The 18,310-nt window shown below is 49.1% G+C and overlaps 2 protein-coding genes across 2 annotated transcripts in view; one reads left to right on the plus strand and one right to left on the minus strand.

Annotated features, from left to right (window-relative positions):
• The window catches only part of ASB4 (ankyrin repeat and SOCS box containing 4), a 58,446-nt gene extending 49,357 nt beyond the window's left edge, over positions 1 to 9,089 (minus strand). Inside the window, exon 1 of the mRNA XM_063921367.1 lies at positions 8,808 to 9,089. Within this exon, the coding sequence (XP_063777437.1) occupies positions 8,808 to 8,997 (190 nt within the window). The 5' untranslated portion in view covers positions 8,998 to 9,089. The remainder of the gene's footprint in view (positions 1 to 8,807) is intronic.
• A 4,494-nt stretch (positions 9,090 to 13,583) lies between these two features.
• Positions 13,584 to 18,310, plus strand: part of LOC134927210 (serum paraoxonase/arylesterase 2-like) — a 106,215-nt gene continuing 101,488 nt past the window's right edge. Inside the window, exon 1 of the mRNA XM_063921369.1 lies at positions 13,584 to 13,691. Coding sequence (XP_063777439.1) covers positions 13,618 to 13,691 — 74 coding nt within the window. The 5' untranslated portion in view covers positions 13,584 to 13,617. The remainder of the gene's footprint in view (positions 13,692 to 18,310) is intronic.

The raw sequence follows: 18,310 nt of genomic DNA on the forward strand, positions 1-18,310 counted from the left end.
GGTACCGTCTATAGATAGGGCCGTCCTCAAGGAGCCAGCTGACAGGAGGCTGGAAAAATATCATAAAAAGTATATACACACATACTGGTGTTATACTGCGACCAGCGATCGCCTCAGCCTGGATGTGCAGAGCTGGGGTGGCTTGGTCGGATTCCCTGACTAAAAATATTGATACCCTTGACAGGGACAGTATTTTATTGACTATAGAGCATTTAAAGGATGCATTTTCTATATATGCGAGATGCACAGAGGGATATTTGCACTCTGGCATCAAGAGTAAGTGCGATGTCCATATCTGCCAGAAGATGTTTATGGACACGACAGTGGTCAGGTGATGCAGATTCCAAACGGCACAAAGGTGTATTGCCGTATAAAGGAAGAGGAGTTATTTGGGGTCGGTCCATCGGACCTGGTGGCCACGGCAACTGCTGGAAAATCCACCGTTTTTACCCTAAGTCACATCTCTGCAGAAAAAGACACCGTCTTTTCAGCTTCAGTCCTTTCGTCCCTATAAGAGTCATATCTGCCCAGGGATAGAGGAAAGGGAAGAAGACTGCAGCAGGCAGCCCATTCCCAGGAACAGAAGCGTTCCACCGTTTCTGACAAGCTCTCAGCATGACGCTGAGACCGTACAGGACCCCTGGATCCTACAAGTAGAATCCCAGGGGTACAGTTTGGAATGTCGAGACGTTTCCCCTGCGCAGGCTCCTGAAGTCTGCTTTACCAAGGTCTCCCTCCGACAGGGAGGCAGTATGGGAAAAAATTCACGAGCTGTATTCCCAGCAGGTGATAATTAAATTACCCCTCCTACAACAAGAAAAGGGGGTATTATTCCACACTATATTGTGGTACTGAAGCCAGAAGGCTAGGTGAGACCTATTCTAAATCTAAAAAAATTTTGAACACTTACAAAGGTTCAAATCAAGATGGAGTCACTCAGAGCAGTGATAACGAACCGGGAAGAAGGGGACTATCTGGTGTCCCGAGACATCAGGGATGCTTACCTCCATGTCCCAAATTTGCCCTTATCACTAAGGGTACCTCAGGTTCGTGGTACAGAACTATCACTATCAGTTTCAGACGCTGCCGTTTGGATTGTCTACGGCACCCCGGGTCTTTACCAAGGTAATGGCCGAAATGATGGTTCTTCTTCGAAGAAAAGGCGTCTTAATTATCCCTTACTTGGACGATCTCCTGATAAGGGCAAAGTCCAGGGAACAGTTGGAGGTCGGAGTAGCACTATCTCGGATACTGTTACAACAGCAGGGGTGGATTCTAAATATTCCAAAATCGCAGCTGATCCCGACAACAAGTCTCCTGTGCTTAGGGATGATTCTGGACACAGTCCAGAAAAAGGTTTTTCTCCCGGAAGAGAAAGCCAGGGAGTTATCCGAGCTAGTCAGGAACCTCCTAAAATCAGTGCATCATTGCACAAGGGCCATGGTAAAAAAAATGGTGACTTCCTTCGAAGCAATTCCAGTCGGCAGATTTCATGCAAGAACTTTTCAGTGGGATCTGCCGGACAAATGGTCCGGATCGCATCTTCAGATGCATCAGCGGATAACCCTATATCCAAGGACAAGGGTGTCTCTCCTGTGGTGGTTACAGAGTGCTCATCTTCTAGAGGGCCGCAGATTCGGCATTCAGTTTTGGATGTTGGTGACCACGGAGGCCAGCCCGAGAGGCTGGGGAGCAGTCACACAAGGAAAAAATTTCCAGGGAGTGTGATCAAGTCTGGAGATTTTTCTCCACGTAAATATAGCTAAGGGTAAATTTATAATGCTCTAAGCTTAGCAAGACCTCTGCTTCAAGGTCAGCCGGTATTGATCCAGTGGGATAAAACATCACGGCAGTCGCCCACGTAAATAGACAGGGCGGCACAAGAAGCAGGAGGGCAGTGGCAAAAACTGCAAGGACTTTTCGCTGGGCGGAAAATCATGTGATAGCACTGTCAGCAGTGTTTCATTCCGGGAATGGAAACTGGGAAGCAGACTTCCTCAGTAGGCACGACCTCCACCCGGCAGAGTGGGAACTTCATGGGGAAGTTTTCCACATAATTGTAAACCGTTGGGAATTACCAAAGGTGGACATGATGACGTCCCGTCTGAACAAAAAACGGGACAGGTATTGCGCCAGGTTAAGAGACCCTCAGGCAATAGCTGTGGACGTTCTGGTAACACCGTGGGTGTACCAGTCGGTGTATGTGTTCCATCCTCTGCTTTTCATACCTAAGGTACTGAGAATTATAAGACGTAGAGGAGTAAGAACTATACTCATGACTCCGGATTGGCCAAGAAGGACTTGGTACCCGGAACTTCAAGAGATGCTCACAGAGGACTTATGGCCTCTGCCGCTAAGAAGGGACTTGTTTCAGCAAGTACCATGTCTGTTCCAAGACTTACCGCAGCTGCGTTTGACGGCATGGCGGTGGAACGCCGGATCCTAAGGGAAAAGGCATTCAGGAAGAGGTCATTCCTACCCTGGTCAAAGCCAGAAAGGAGGTGACCGCACAACATTATCACCACATGTGGCGAAAATATGTTGCGTGGTGTGAGGCCAGGAAGGCCCCACGAAGAAATTTCAACTCGGTCGATTCCTGCATTTCTTGCAAACAGGAGTGTCTATGGGCCTCAAATTGGGGTCCATTAAGGTTCAAATTTCGGCCCTGTCGATTTTTCTTCCAGAAAGAATTGGCTTCAGTTCCTGAAGTCCAGAAGTTTGTCAAGGGAGTATTGCATATACAACCCCCTTTTTGTGCCTCCAGTGGCACTGTGGGATCTCAACGTAGTTCTGGGATTCCTCAAAACACATTGGTTTAAAACCAGTCAAATCTGTGGATTGAAGCATCTCACATGAAAAGTGAACATGCTCTTGGACCTGGCCTGGACCAGGCGAGTGTCAAATTGGTGGTTTTTTTCTCAAAAAAGCCCATATCTGTTTGTCCATTCGGACAGGGCAGAGCTGCGGACTCGTCTCCAGTTCTCTCCCTAAGGTGGTGTCAGTGTTTCACCTGAACCAGCTTATTGTGGTGTCTTGCGCCTACTAGGGACTTGGAGGACTCCAAGTTGCTAGATGTGGTCAGGGCCCTGAAAATATAGGTTCCAGGACGGCTGGAGTCAGGAAAACTGACTTGCTGTTATCCTGTATGCACCCAACAAACTGGGTGCTCTTGCTTTTAAGCAGACTTTTGCTAGTTGGATGTGTAATACAATTCAGCTTGCACATTCTGTGGCAGGCCTGCCACAGCCAAAATATGTAAATGCCCATTCCACAAGGAAGGTGGGCTCATCTTGGGCGGCTGCCCGAGGGGTCTCGGCTTTACAACTTTGCCGAGCGGCTATTTAGTCAGGGGCAAACACGTTTGTAAAATCCTACAAATTTGATACCCTGGCTAAGGAGGACCTGGAGTTCTCTCATTCGGTGCTGCAGAGTCATCCGCACTCTCCCGCCCGTTTGGGAGCTTTGGTATAATCCCCATGGTCCTTTCAGGAACCCCAGCATCCACTAGGACGATAGAGAAAATAAGAATTTACTTACCGATAATTCTATTTCTCGGAGTCCGTAGTGGATGCTGGGCGCCCATCCCAAGTGCGGATTATCTGCATTACTTGTACATAGTTACAAAAATCGGGTTATTATTGTTGTGAGCCATCTTTTCAGAGGCTCCGCTGTTATCATACTGTTAACTGGGTTCAGATCACAGGTTGTACAGTGTGATTGGTGTGGCTGGTATGAGTCTTACCCGGGATTCATAAATCCTTCCTTATTGTGTACGCTCGTCCGGGCACAGTACCTAACTGAGGCTTGGAGGAGGGTCATAGGGGGAGGAGCCAGTGCACACCACCTGATCCTAAAGCTTTACTTTTTGTGCCCTGTCTCCTGCGGAGCCGCTATTCCCCATGGTCCTTTCAGGAACCCCAGCATCCACTACGGACTCCGAGAAATAGAATTATCGGTAAGTAAATTCTTATTTTCTTTGTTGAACAATTAATTATTTAGACATACTGCTGAACTAATTGCTATTAGGATTGATGTTGCAAATAGCAGATGTTTATTAAGGGCATCTTTGAACCCTATTATTAGAAAATAAAGTGAAGTCTTCATTTAAAGCAACATAACTATTGTCTGGAGTGCATTGAGAATACTCAGGTAGGTATGCATTCTGTCTGGAAAGGGATCAGGTTGAATGTTCCCATATACTGTGTTATCGAACATACTTGCTAAATGTTACTCTTCTGAAAAGTTTACACTTATTGCTGATAAAATCATCCAGACAGTTACCGCCATGGTTCCTTGTTGTCAGGGGAGTGAGCCTATGCATCCGCAGACTATCCATGACTCTTTGTAACTTCAAACTTGATTATCTGATCACCTGCTTATACCCCTTTTCCACCTGTAGCACGGGTCGCAGCCGGGAGCCTGACACGGCTGCGACCCGTGCTACAGCCCCCTATTCCCACAGTGCTCACCAACCCGGCATATTGCCGAGTTGATGACGCTGCTAGTGACGCGGCAGGTGCGGCGCTGGGAGATCGCATGATCTCCCAGCGCCGCCCTCCTATACACTGTGAACGGGAGCCGTGTCTCCTCGATACGGCTCCCGTTCACACTAGACAGCTTACCGGGTTGAACACGTGTTCAACCTGGCTAGCTACCCGGGTAGGATTCCCGTATCACTTGATCCGGGAATTTGCAGGGGGACCCTTTTCCACTAGGGAAAAAAACACGGGTAAATGCGCGCCCCCGCGCATTTACCCGTGTTTTAAAAGCTAGTGGAAAAGGGGTATAAATCTGTTTGCTATACCTGTTTCATACAATGGGGTCTATTTACTAAGCTTTGGATGGAAGTAATGTGGACAGAGATATAGCACCAGCCAATCAGCTCCTGTGATTTTTCACACCCAGTTTGTGACATGGCAGTTAGGAGCTGATTGGCTGGGACCTTATGTCCGTCCACTTTTACCTCCATCCAAGGCTTAGTAAATAGACCCCTAAAGGGCCGTATTGATGGGGAGATGTGGAGGGAGATGTGTGCTGAGCGAGGGGGGGTGACGGGGGGGGGGGGGGAGCACTAATTTCACCCAGCGGTAAAATGAACGACCCGCTAGATTGAGCCTGCATGCAGGCCAATCTAGCTGGGGGGCATACACACGAGAGATCCGTTCTTAAAATCGAAGCAATCTAGTCAGATTGCTTAGATTTTAAGAACGTATCACTCCCGTGTGTACCCCCCTAAAACACTTCTGTTAATCCTTAACATCTCTGCTAATTTGTGTGCCGATTTTGATTTCTCGACAGAGATGGTTCAAAGTGGGGGAGAAAGACATAGACAAAGAGGGGGTGTAAAAGAGAGCTGGGGGGAGGGGGGACAAAGACAGAGGAGGGATATGTTTCAAAGCTTGGAGAGAAATTAAGTACCAACCAATCAGCTCCTACAGTAACTGTTATTTTTCAAACTCTGGGGCAGATGTATTAAGCCTGGAGAAGGGATAAAGCAGTGATAAGTGCAAGGTGATAAAGCACCAGCCAATCAGCTCCTAACTGTAAATTTACATATTGGAGCTGATTGGCTGGTGCGTTATCACCTTGCACTTATCACTGGTTTATCACTTCTCTAGGCTTAATAAATTTTCCTTACAGCCTGTAAAATGACAGCTGATTTGTTGGTACTTTATCTCTCTTGCTGCTTTATCTCTCTCACTGAGGTTTGATACATCTACCCAGAGAGGAACAGAAGAGATAAGATATAAAAGAGGAGAAAAAGACATAGGTGGAAAAGACGTCAGGGAGATGGGAGGTTAGAGACAGATATAAATAAATACTGGCACAAAAGCTTGCACTCCGACATATGATTGGTCCATAATACTAGTAAAGGGTAATATAGGAAACCTGCTCTAATGGCCTGTATAATAATAATAATAGTTAATAAAAATGATCATTTTTACTTATTCAGTTAGCAGGTGTTACACATATGGAGGTAATTAATTGATAGCAGATGTGTAATAGTAAAATATTATTTCCGTCATCTGACCTTTATTTATATTAGCGGTGCAGTGGTGTGGTGGATGGGGGAGGGGGTCCGGAGGTGCTGCGGGTGGTAGAGGGTCATCTGCGGGGGTGCCGCGGGCAGGGTAGGGGGTCAGTAGGCACCGCGGGTGGGGTAGGGGCGGTTGCAAAGGTGCCGCAGATTGGGGACGGAATCCGTGGGCGGTGGGTGCTGCTGGTGGGGAGGAGGGGGCCGTGGATGGGGGAGGAGCAGGTACAGGGGTGTGGTGGATGGGGGAGGGGGTCCAGAGGCACAGTGGGTGGGGGAGAGTGCAGGGTGACGCGAATTTGGGAAGGGATGGGGGCGCTCTGGGTGGGGGAGGGGCAGCTGCAGGGGTGATGCAGTTGGGAAGGGGCGAGTGCAGGGGTGCTGCAGGTGGGGGAAGGGAAGGTGCAGGGGAGCGGTGCATGGAGGAGGAGTCCGGAGGCACTGTGGGTGGTGGAGGGGCGGGTGCGGGGGTCAGGAGGTGCCGCGGGTGGGGGAGGGGCGGGTGCAGGGGTGCCTGCGGATGGGGAGGGGCAGTTGCAGGGGGTGGCGCAGATGGGGGAGGGGGTCTCGGTGCGCTGTGGGTGGGGTATAGGCAGGTGCGGGTGAGCCGCGGCTGGGGGAGGGCGAGTGCGCCGTAGGGTGGCTGGGGCAGGTGCGTTGGATTGGGAGGGGGTCTGGAGGTGCTGAGGGAAGGGCGGGTGCGGGGGCACCGCAGGTGGGGGAGGGGGAGGTGATGGGGTGCCTGCCGCTGCTGGAGGGGCGGGTGCGGGGGTGCCGTGTGCGGGGTAGGGAGTCAGAAGGCACCGCAGGTGGGGGAGGGGCGAGTGCGGATGTGGCTGCGGGTGCCACAGGTGGGGAAGGGGCAGGTTCAGGGGAGCCTGTGGTTGCTGCAGGGGCAGGTGCGGGGGTGCTGCACGTGGGGGAGGGATGGATGCGGGGGTGCCTGCTGGTGGGGGAGGGTCAGTTGCGGTGGTGCCTGCGGGTGGGGGATGGGTGGGTGTGAGGATGACTGCAGGTGTGGAAGGGGCGGGAGTGGGGGTGCAGCAGGGGTGAGTGTGGGGGTGCCGTGGGTGGGAGAGGGGCGGGTGGCATGGGTGGGGGAGGGGCAGGTTTGGGGGTGCCTGCAGGTGGGGGAGGGGCAGGTGCAGGGTGCTGCGGGTTGGTGCCGCAGGTGGGGGAGGGACAAGTGCGGGGGTACTTGCGGGTGGGGGCGGGTGCGAGGTTGCCTATACCTCTGGTCCATGGCTTGAACCATGTCATGTCCTCAGCTGCTGCACCCCAGACCTGCTCAGGGTGTAGGACTGAAGAGCAGAAGACATGATGGTGGGGCTGTCCCCGCACAGGGTGGTGTACGATGCCCGGCTGCTGCAGGTGAGGTGTGCGGTGGGGTGAGCGGGCTGGCGCTGGATCCTGATCCCCGGGTCACGCTGCTGAGCAGTCCCCCATACAGCATGGTGCACAGAGAGGTGCTGCGCCTGGAGAGCTGTGCCCCAGGCAGTCCGCCGGACAGGGAGAGCCCTGTGCCTCAGCCCCCTGTGCCTGCAGCCATGCTGGGACACCAGAGAAAGTGAATTCTGGGTTTACCCATCTCCTATATAATTGGCCAGATCTGTGACTGTGACTCCGCCCAGCGTTAGTCACACAGGCACAGAGTCACAGATCTGGGCTATTATATAGGAGATGGGGATTTAGAAAAGAAGACATTGGGGGAGACACAGTGTTGCATGCAATACTGTCATGTGGAATGATCTTCTCATGGTTGAGTCTAAAGGCCCCTTCCCCCATCCACTAGTGCCATATGACCAATTTCATCCGATTTCAAGATTTCTGTTTGATGAATCGGATGAAAAGTGTCACATCGCATGTCATTTTCCTCCAACTCCGATCCGAGGCGTGTTCCCGTGCTCCTGGGATCGGGGTGGCAGGTCGGCATGGCTGCCATGAATATTTATCGCAATCGGAGGAGAAGGTGCACATCAGAATGCATTTGTAAACAGATGCGATTCAACAGATGTAAAAAAAACACTCAGTTGCAAATTGTTATCGCAGGACTCCCGGGAAGCTGCCGGGAAGGTCGGGGTGAAATGAGATCCGACTTTCAGTTCAGATATGTCTCACTAGTGGATGGGGGCCTGTAGGGTGAATCTGAGCTATATGCAATCATATGCAGCTAACTGGGTGTAACTGGAAAGTATAACGGGGAGTTGGCACATAGCGGTTAGTGTGAGTGAGGGCGCGTTGCGGTCCTGTAGACGCAGTTGTGGGCTATGCTGAGTTGTATGTATGCAGAGATCTGCCTGCATTCAGACGCATCTCTTGCACCAAGGTACAGGCTGAGTGGCCGCAGACATTGATGGCTATTTAACCAAGAGTATGGATAGGCCTGGTTCAGTCTCATAGATGGGTACAAGGCCATACAGGTGAGTAGCTGCATTTAATTCAGTGCACATAACGCAAGTGTAATTGTGGCCATCTTGCATGCAACTCTATATGGGCCTCATACATTCCACTTTTATTTTACTTACCAAACCCAGGTGTGTCTGTCTACATGAGAATTTTTGCACATTGAGCAAGTAGTGATGAAGTGTTGCAATGTATGGAAAGCTTTGAGCGGGACGGATTATATGTGAAAGCCATGTGTTATGTAATCTGGTGTAATACTGCCTAATCATTCTGCCATGCTATATCTCGTAGTCGGTAAACAAAGCAGGACTGTGTACACAGCGTTAATACCATCATACTTGCTGCAGTTGTGGTTTTAGTCGAATCTTACCTGCTTTGTATGAAGCCAGGACCAGGTTGTCATCTTCCACCTCAAACACAGTGTCCACATCTATCTTCCCCTCATTCAGAATGGTTTCCACTTCTACATACTGGTTGGATTGCAGGGCCTGGAGAAAAGTTTCTTTAAGCAATTTATTTGACAGGGAGCGACTATATCGATGTTCAGGGTCTGCGTCCATGTCTGCGGCCTGGCAGCGTCCAGTCAGTTATCTCACTCCCCTACCTATGCAGAGCTGAAGTCACTGACAGTCTGGGTAATACTATCACCCGGCAATGGGCAGATTGTCTATTTATAATGCAGCCGCTTGCAAAGTCAAAGCACCTAAATTTAGATGACACTGAACTATGGTCTTTTAATCTACAATATCAATAAGGGATTTCTATGAATTAATTTATAATGATAATAATACTAAAATAATTGTATAGGGGGTTTTGATTTACAATAAAACATAAAAAAAAAGTTTCTGTATGTTTTGCTTTCTAGTAGATAGTTACTATTGTGAAACTGCATGTTCCAGAGATCCCTGGCTGCCAGGACTTCCTAGGAATCGTCCTTCTGCAATACACTTCAGCAGGTGGCTGGAGTGGATGAGGGAGGGCCCTGCATGTTTTTTTGAGGCTCTGATTCCACTAGGGCAGGTCTGGCCAACCTGTGGCTCTCCAGCTGCTGTGAAACTACATATCCCAGCATGTTGTGTCACAGTTCTAGCATTCCCTAATAGCCAAACTGTGCCAGAGCATGCTGGGACTTGTAGTTTCACAACAGCTGGAGAGCCACAGGTTGGCCAGGCCTACACTAGGGGCTTCAGTCTGGGGCTGGTTTAAAATCACGATAGCTGGATCCAACTCTGCGGGACCCCCTGTTAAAGTGAGACGAGCTCAGCCTGGAAAAGCATGCTGCTGCTTACTGCTTTTGTAGGGTATCCTCATGTTCATTGTCCCTATGTGCTAGTAGTAATCAGACCATGCCAAACTGTGTGCCGTGGCTCCCTGGGGTGCCTCGGGACACTTGCAGGGGTGCCCTGGATTGTTGGTACAGGACCAATTCAAATTATTCATGGTCAATAATATAATAGGCAAAACCAGCGCTGGTGGCTGCCAGTCATAAAATATGTAGCCAAACAGAAGCAAATCTTGTCCCTCACCACACAGCTGACCCTAAGGATGACATATAAACGCGATCTACTTAATGTAATATTTCTTTCTAAATTTCTCAATAGGAAATTTTTGGCCTAGGGGTGCCGTGAAAAAAATTCTGATATTCTAGGGCGACATGATTCAAAAAAGTTTGGAAACCACTGGACCATGCTATAGTACTGTTTTCTGGGAGTGTCAGGCATTCCCAAGCATTTTCAGGGAGGGTGTGTGCGATCAGAACAGCCCCGATCAGTCTGATTCTATCGATCTGGAGGAGTAAGTCCTGGGCTACGCACACACTGCACACACTGGAAAACACATTCGATGGTGAGTGTGATGCGAACGGTTTTGCAGCTGTCCGCTGACTGAGGGGAATTTTCGCACGGCGTACACATGCCATCGCACACTTGCACAGGGCAAACTTTCACCCCCCCTGGGCGGCGACTATCTGATCGCAGGACAGTGTAATTTGCAGCACAGCGATCAGCTCTGAATGAGGCTCTATATTGCCGACAGGCAATGAAGGCAGTAATTTTGCTGTCTGAACTAATGTTCCTATACACAGAGTCTTAACAAGGCGATAAAGCACCCTGGGGCAGCTATGCCATCCGCACATGTGACATTATGACATCATGAATGGGGTGCCAGGACCTGGAAGTTGATTTAGGACACCCTGCAAGCCACATACGTACCAGTGTTACGGAGTAGTAGCAGTGGTTTCCCTGCAATCTTGCAGCAATGCTTCTACACCCCTGGTTATGGCCCTGTATGTGCATGTCTCATGCCTCAGTACTGTCACTGGTTCCTAGAGAAAGGTTGCATTTCAATACTTATTCAAGCAATATGTACTGTTTGTTATAATGTGGTTTATTTTTACAGACAGGAATTTTGAGTTTTACAGGTATTTCGTGCGACGTTTTGCAAGCAAATTGTTTTCTAAGAGAACTAAAGCTCCTGTATGTAACACACCTTCCTTTTAGCAACAAGCGTCAGCAAGAAAAATAGGCAGAACAACCAGAGGATTGCTCACCGGGAAAAGAAAATTCCTTATTCCTTATTTTACCATTCATTGTACAGCAAATAAATTCACCTGGCTGCAAATAATAAGAGTGACATTTATTTTATTTATAGGCTAAGCCTGGAGTTTCCAAGAGGGGTCACAGAGTACTCACATTTATGGGGAATTATCATAAGGAAAGACAGGGCTACACCTGGGATATCATCACCCCGGGCAAGGCAGTAATTTGACGTCCCCCCCCCCCATTCAAATTACTCCACATAGAAGTGGCCATTATTGGCGTCACACCCCACAGTATTACCGCTTATACACGGGATCCCTGGCATTCGGGATCCCAGCAGTCGGAATACCAACGCCAGAATTCCGACACTGCTCAGATTACAGATGCCAGGATTTCGATATGGATCGAAATGCTGGTACCGGGATCCCGAACGCCAGAATTCCAAACGGGGGGGAGATTATGTTTAGGCTGCGGGGGTTGGGATTAGGGTTAGGCTGTGGGTGGGGATGTGGTTAAGTTTAGGCTGCGGGAGGGAGGGTTAGGCGCCACCGGGGAGGGTTAGGGTAAGGCTGCGGAGGGGTGGAATTAGGGTTAGGCTGCCAGGAAGGGGGAGGTTAGTGTCAGGCGGCGGGTAAGGAGGGTTTGGGTTAGGGAGGTTAGGTATTAGGGCTAGTATACTTACCAAGTAGGTGTCAGGATACTGAGCATCGGGAAGGCAATGATGGTATTTTGACTGTCGGCATCCCAAGTGTTGGGATCCCGGTACCATCCCCTTATACACATTATGCCACACAGTAGAGCCCCTAATTTGCAATATTCCACACAGTGGTAATGCACTTTATAGCACATTATGCCATACAGTAGTACCCCTACTCCAGAGGTCAGGCCCCAAGTGACTGGATACGGGCTATGCAGGATCCCCACTGTGTGGCAGCAATGTGACCGGGCCAGTCGCCCAGAGCCGACCCTAACCAATATGATGCCCTAGGCAAGATTTTGGCTGGTGCCCCCTAGCACCGCCGCTAGTTCTGCAGGACATGCCTGGCATGAGTCAGCTGGCAGCTCTGCTAACGTCGGGTGCCTTTTCTTTATGAAAATGCATCATATTATTTGCATTGCTATGTGACTAGGCCGCACAAGCAACTTCTGCTGATTAAAATGATATGCAGCATGCCTATATTCTGTGTGCGACTGCGGCTGTATCTGCATACGAAATGCTACATTACAGTGATTTCCAGGAATACACTGCAACGTAGCATTTCGTATGCAGATACAGCCGCAGTCACACACAGAATATAGGCATGCCGCATATCATTTTAATCAGCAGAAGCTGCTGGTGCCCCTAAGCATACCAAATGCCCTAGGCATTTGCCTAGTTTGCCTATGCCTAAGGCCGGCTCTGCAGTCGCCTCCTGGAGCTCCCACGCACAGCATTGTTGGGCCCACAGTGGCTCAGGGTAAGGTGGCAGCACCAACCAAATCACACACAGCACAGGGTGGGGGGGTTAGGGGAGGGTGCCGTGATTGTGGGGGTGCAATTAGTGAGGCAGATACTGCAGCAGTGGTGGGCGGGGGAGGAGGAGGAGCTGGATGAAGGAGCGGCAGGTGGAAGGAGTCGAGCAGAGGTCTCTGTGCCCCCTCAAATCTGGCACCCGGGGCACATTCCAAACAAAAAAAACCATATGTAGTTTGATTATTGTTTTATTTTCTTTCGTTTTTGTGTTTGTACTGTATCAGATTTTCTGCTTTCTGTGGATGACTAATTGGGACACGCCTAAAAGTATTTTATAGAGCTGCATGATGGCTAGTGGGGTCATGCAGCTGTAATACAATGAGGGACAGATACAAATATGAGAGAACATTTGCTAGTAGAGGCTGGTTAGCAATAAGACAGTCATGCAAAAGTATTCCAGGGTGTTGGAGTGGTTTGCCATCAAGGAACACGCAATGCAGAGTTCTGTATACATTTGACCTTGACTTCTTAAACTTTGTCCTGGAAGCGATGATATGGCCCCACAGAGCCCTGATCTCAAAATCATCAATTCTGTCTGGGATTACATGAAGAACCAGAAGGATCTGACCAAGCCTACATCCACAGAAGTTCTCCAAGATGTTTGGAAAAACTCTTTGCCAAGTTCCTTTAAAAACTATGTGCAAGTGTACCTAGATGAATTGATGCAGTTTTGAAGGCAAAGAGAGGTCACACCAAATATTGATTTGATTTAGAATTATTTTCTGTTCATTCACTTTGCATTTTGTTAATTGATCAAAATAAACTATTACACGCATATTTTTGAAAGCATTCTTACTTTGCAGATTTTTTTCCACACCTGCCTAAAACTTGTTCACATATAGAACTGATCACTGTGATAACCTTATACTCTATATGAACCTTGCAGCCTGCTGTATGCTATTGTTAGATAACTATTGCACGTTTGTTACATTATCATTACACCCATAAACCGTCACATGATGAATGTTAGTCATAAGGAGCAATGTACAATGGAGAGCGTGCATATGCTGTAGTGTAAGGGAGGAGTGTATACAGAGGCTATACATTAGCTGCTTACAGACCTGCCCCCACCCCCACCAGTCCCAGCTCTGTATTAGAGGAGTGGAGTCAGGAATTCTGTAGCCGCAGACATGGGGAAACTGCTGAAAACAACCCTCATCGTGGCCATCCTGGCTTTTTTGGGGGAAAGAATAATACATTTCACGTGAGTTGCAGATTTCATTGGTTTTGCTGAATTGTTGTAATAATTCTATTTGTTAAAGAATGGTAACATACACTGTACTGAAGAAAATGCAATGACTTATATATACAGTATGTGGGCACCTGCATGCTCTGCAGACAGGTATGGTGAGACAGAATACAAAAGAGGAGTCCTCTCCTGGTTGGGGCACTCGTCTACCTTAATAAACAGATCTTAACTTTTAAACTTAACTTTGAATGATAATAAATATAAATTGCAATGCAGAGAACTTTTCTTTTGTTTTCTATATTTCATACTTGTTTTACTCCTTCTGTAGGCAAACGCGGGGGGGGGGGGGGGAGGGGTTTCTGGTTGCCTGGAAACCTCCCCTCCCCCCTCCTCTTGCCAAGTGGCTCAAATTTTGACAATAGCAATAGTATATAGGGGGTCATTCCGAGTTGTTCGCTCGCAAGCGGATTTTAGCAGATTTGCTCATGCTAAGCCGCCGCCTACTGGGAGTGAATCTTAGCATCTTAAAATTGCGAACGATGTATTCGCAATATTGCGATTACACACCTCGTAGCAGTTTCTGAGTAGCTCCAGACTTACTCGGCTTCTGCGATCAGTTCAGTGCTTGTCGTTCCTGGTTTGACGTCACAAACACACCCAGCGTTCGCCCAGACACTCCCCCGTTTCTCCGGCCACTCCTGCGTTTTTTCCGGAAACGGTAGCGTTTTTTCCCACACGCCCATAAAACGGCCTGTTTCCGCCCAGTAACACCCATTTCCTGTCAATCACATTACGATCGCCAGAACGAAGAAAAAGCCGTGAGTAAAATTCCTAAGTGCATAGCAAATTTACTTGGCGCAGTCGCAGTGCGGACATTGCGCATGCGCATTAAGCGGAAAATCGCTGCTATGCGAAGATTTTTACCGAGCGAACAACTCGGAATGACCCCCATAATACGATTCATAGAGCTGCCACTACATCATGCAGTTTAAGAGTCAGGGCAGAGTTGCTGCACATGCCCAGTGATAGCAGCTTCTTCTACCAAGTTTGCTTGGTGTGTGGATCTGAGCCCTCAATCAGTGCACTGGACCAAAAGAGTAGTTATCAGGAGAAAGAGACAGGAGCCTTACCATGAGGTGGGAGAATGTATGCTTAGAAAGTACAGTACTGGTTCTATTATGTTTGTGTATTTATTTATATATTTAGTTATTATGGTATGTTTAACCTTTTCCTGACCACTTATTTCTATTATTTAAATGTTTGATACACCCTATACTATATAGACCACGCATGTCCAAACTGCGGCCCTCCAGCTGTTGTGAAACTACATATCCCAGCACGCCCTGACACAGTTCTGCTGTCAGAGAATGCTAAAGCTGTGTCAGGGCATGTAGGGATGTGTAGTTTGTCAACAGCTGTAGGGCCGCAGTTTGGACATGCCTGATATAGACCATCTATAGTGTTAAATATAAAAAAACAAACCAATGTTTACATCAATGTCCAGGGTCGTTACTCGGTTCTTCTACCGCTCTCCCAGACTCCTGCACTTGCGCCAATGTTCTGCAGAGTGGGAGATAGTGGACTGCATTTGGAAACCCCTCTCTATAAATCCCGCGTTTGCCACTGCTTTGGGGTGCATCTCCCCACTTCGTATTCATAATTTCTCATTTAGGGCTGAATTGAATTACTGTGGAATAGATCTACCATCCTTATTGGATCTTTGAGTTCTCATACCAGTGCTCCGGTCTTTCCTCCTCCTCTTCCACCCTCATCATGGGTACATCCCTATGTACCCCTTACATGGCATCAGACATCCCCACGTACTCCTGGCATTGCACCAGATCGGTCTCCCTCACAAGGTTTTAGCGACCCACATTGGAGTCATGGCCTACAAGCCAGCGCCGGACCGACGCATACGCGTGGTACGTGGCCGCGTCGAGCGCCAGACTCAGGAGGGCACTGCTGCTCAGTGAGTGACGTCACTCACTCTCTACACTGCTGCGGCCACCCATCCGCCCGACACAGGCTGCTCTCCACAGGGGGCCCCATTACAGGGCAGTTTAACATGTGAGCTGGCGTGGGCCCTGGCAGACTGTGAGCACATTGGACAGCTGCCGGAGTTCCAGCGCATTCACCTACGTCTCCTCTCCCGCACCATCAGTCAATGTGGTGTGCTGGGAGAGGAGCCGAACCTGAAATGTGGACGAGGTAGAGACTGCAGGTGCCGGCATCGCAGTGGGGTAATCACAACTGTGCTCCTCCGGAGCAGAGCTGAAAAGCTTACCCCTGCTGCTGGACGAAAGAAGATAAGAGAGTATAATTTATTTCATCCAGTAGCAGGGGTAAGCTATTTAGCTCTTCCCCGGAGGCGTACAGTTGTGATTACCCCACTGCGATGCCGGCACCTGCAGTCTCTACCTCAGTCACAGATGTGACTGGAGGCAAGGGAACAACTAAGCCGCGCTGCGGGAGGAACTATGCAGGCAATGCTGCAGTGGCGAGGCGGTATCGGTCTCTGCAGGCACTACTGGCATTAGGTAACCAAAGTGCCTGGCAGGTCACTGGGGGGCCTGCAGCAGAACTGTGGTGATAGGGTCACATTGGGCCACCAGGAGATCAGGGCAGTTCCCAGAGCCGGCCTTAGCTATAGACAGGCTTGGCATTTGCCTAGGGCATCCAAGCATGTCTAGGGGCATCCAAGCATGTCCCTGCAGTATCTCATGCTGGGAGGAACAGTCTGCAAACTAACTGTTACTTTCCAAATGTATTCAATCAGTACTTGTATACACTGCTGTTTACATTTGTCAAACAGAATGCACACTGTCCCTTGAACTCTGTCTGACATGCTTGAATGCCCCTGACTTGTGAGACCTTAGACAGCAGAAGCCTAGTAACTGCAATTCCTGGACCTGTGACATTTTCACTGACTATAAGGTTATTACTGGATGGCTCCTTATGATACCACATGTGTATTGTGGAAGACAGCTTCACATAAATCTGACATCATCTATACTGCTTGTGCACATGGGGGAGGGAGACCCTGCCATCCTTTGTCCCTTATCCCTGTGCAAACCCCAGGTGTCTGCAGGGATATAACATGGACAGTGTTCTCCCACACTTTATTTCTCAGTCAGTCCATGCCGTAAAATTCCCCTTCCATCCAGCACTGTAACGTGGTCAGTAAGTTGCTTTGCGCTATTTCTATATGAAACGTCAGTGCAGCGTGACTTTCAGATGCGTTAGACTGGAGAGCAGAGCATATTGCTCCCACAGTATAAAATAAAGGGCATGCAGTTGCCGGGAGTAACAGACTCCAGCAAACACACTGAACAGTGAAGAAAATGGACAGTTGCTACATGTTTGATACTGTTTTTTTTGTATAACCAGCAAGTATGGCAGTATCTGGACACTGCTGCCATCTGTGTATAACCAGCAAGTTAAAGTAAAGGATGAGGCTTGCAAAGGATGGCATACCCTGTGAGGTCACATCCCTTGTACGGGTGCCCCTTTAACGGGTGCGAGCGCAAGCACTCACCCATCCTGCCACCCCCATCTCACAAAACGCAGTCACTAAAGTAGGGAGCTTCATAGGCGCACACACTGACTGCAAGCACACCAGCAAGCAAAAGTAAGTTTTATAGAAAAAAAAGCTACTAGCGTTATTAATGTGGGGCATATGTGTAAGGTGAATTGCTGTGTGGAATTATGTGTATTATGGGCATTACTAATGTGGTTCATATGTGTAAGGTGAATTGCTGTGTGGAATTTTGTGTATTATGGGCATTACTAATGTGGGGCATATATGTAAGGTGAATTGCTGTGTGGAATTTTGTGTATTATGGGCATTACTAATGCATTATGCAGGGTCAAACTGGGCCACAGGGGCATAGGGTAACCCCCTGATGAGCACCACTGCCTGAGTGTTGCTGGGTCAGATGCAGAACTAGCGGCGGTGCTAGGGGGCACCAGCCAAAATTTTGCCTAGTGCATCAAATTGGCTAGGACCGGCTCCGGCACTTCCCTCTGGTCTGGACTCCATCAGCAGCTGCTGTCACACATATTCTGTGTCAGTATTGGGGACTGGCCAAAGTTCAACTTCTCCCTGAGCATCAGTGACCCTGATCTTCCTGCCTGGTGGCTGGCTGGCCCCTCCCCCAAGACCACCAGCCACTGCACAATATGCAGCCGCGGAACGTCCCGTTGGACTTCCTCCCTTCCCAGCTGTCAGCTCCCTACAAGGGTGTGTACATCCTAGTTTTCATTCTAACTCTAAAAATACAGAGTTTATCAAATATAGGTCTCAGTCAGATGTGCCCCCCCCACCCTTTCCCTCTTCACCCTTCCCTCTCCCCCCCCCCTTTCCCTCTGCACCCTTCCCTCTCTCCCCCCTTTCCCTCTGCACCCTTCCTCCTCTCTCTCTCCCTTCCCCCCTTTCCCTCCACCCTTACCTCTCTTCATCCCACCCTCTCTCTCTCTCTTTCTCCTCCCCTTTCCCTCTCCACCCTTCCTCTCTCTCTCCCTGTCACCCTCTGCCTCTCCCTGTCAGACTTTCCCTGTTACGCTCTCCATGTCACCCACTGCTTCTCAGTCACCCCCTGCTTGTCATCCTCTCTCTCCCTGTCACCCTCTCTCTC

Source organism: Pseudophryne corroboree, chromosome 5, assembly GCF_028390025.1.
Source record: "Pseudophryne corroboree isolate aPseCor3 chromosome 5, aPseCor3.hap2, whole genome shotgun sequence".
Lineage (NCBI taxonomy): Eukaryota > Metazoa > Chordata > Amphibia > Anura > Myobatrachidae > Pseudophryne > Pseudophryne corroboree.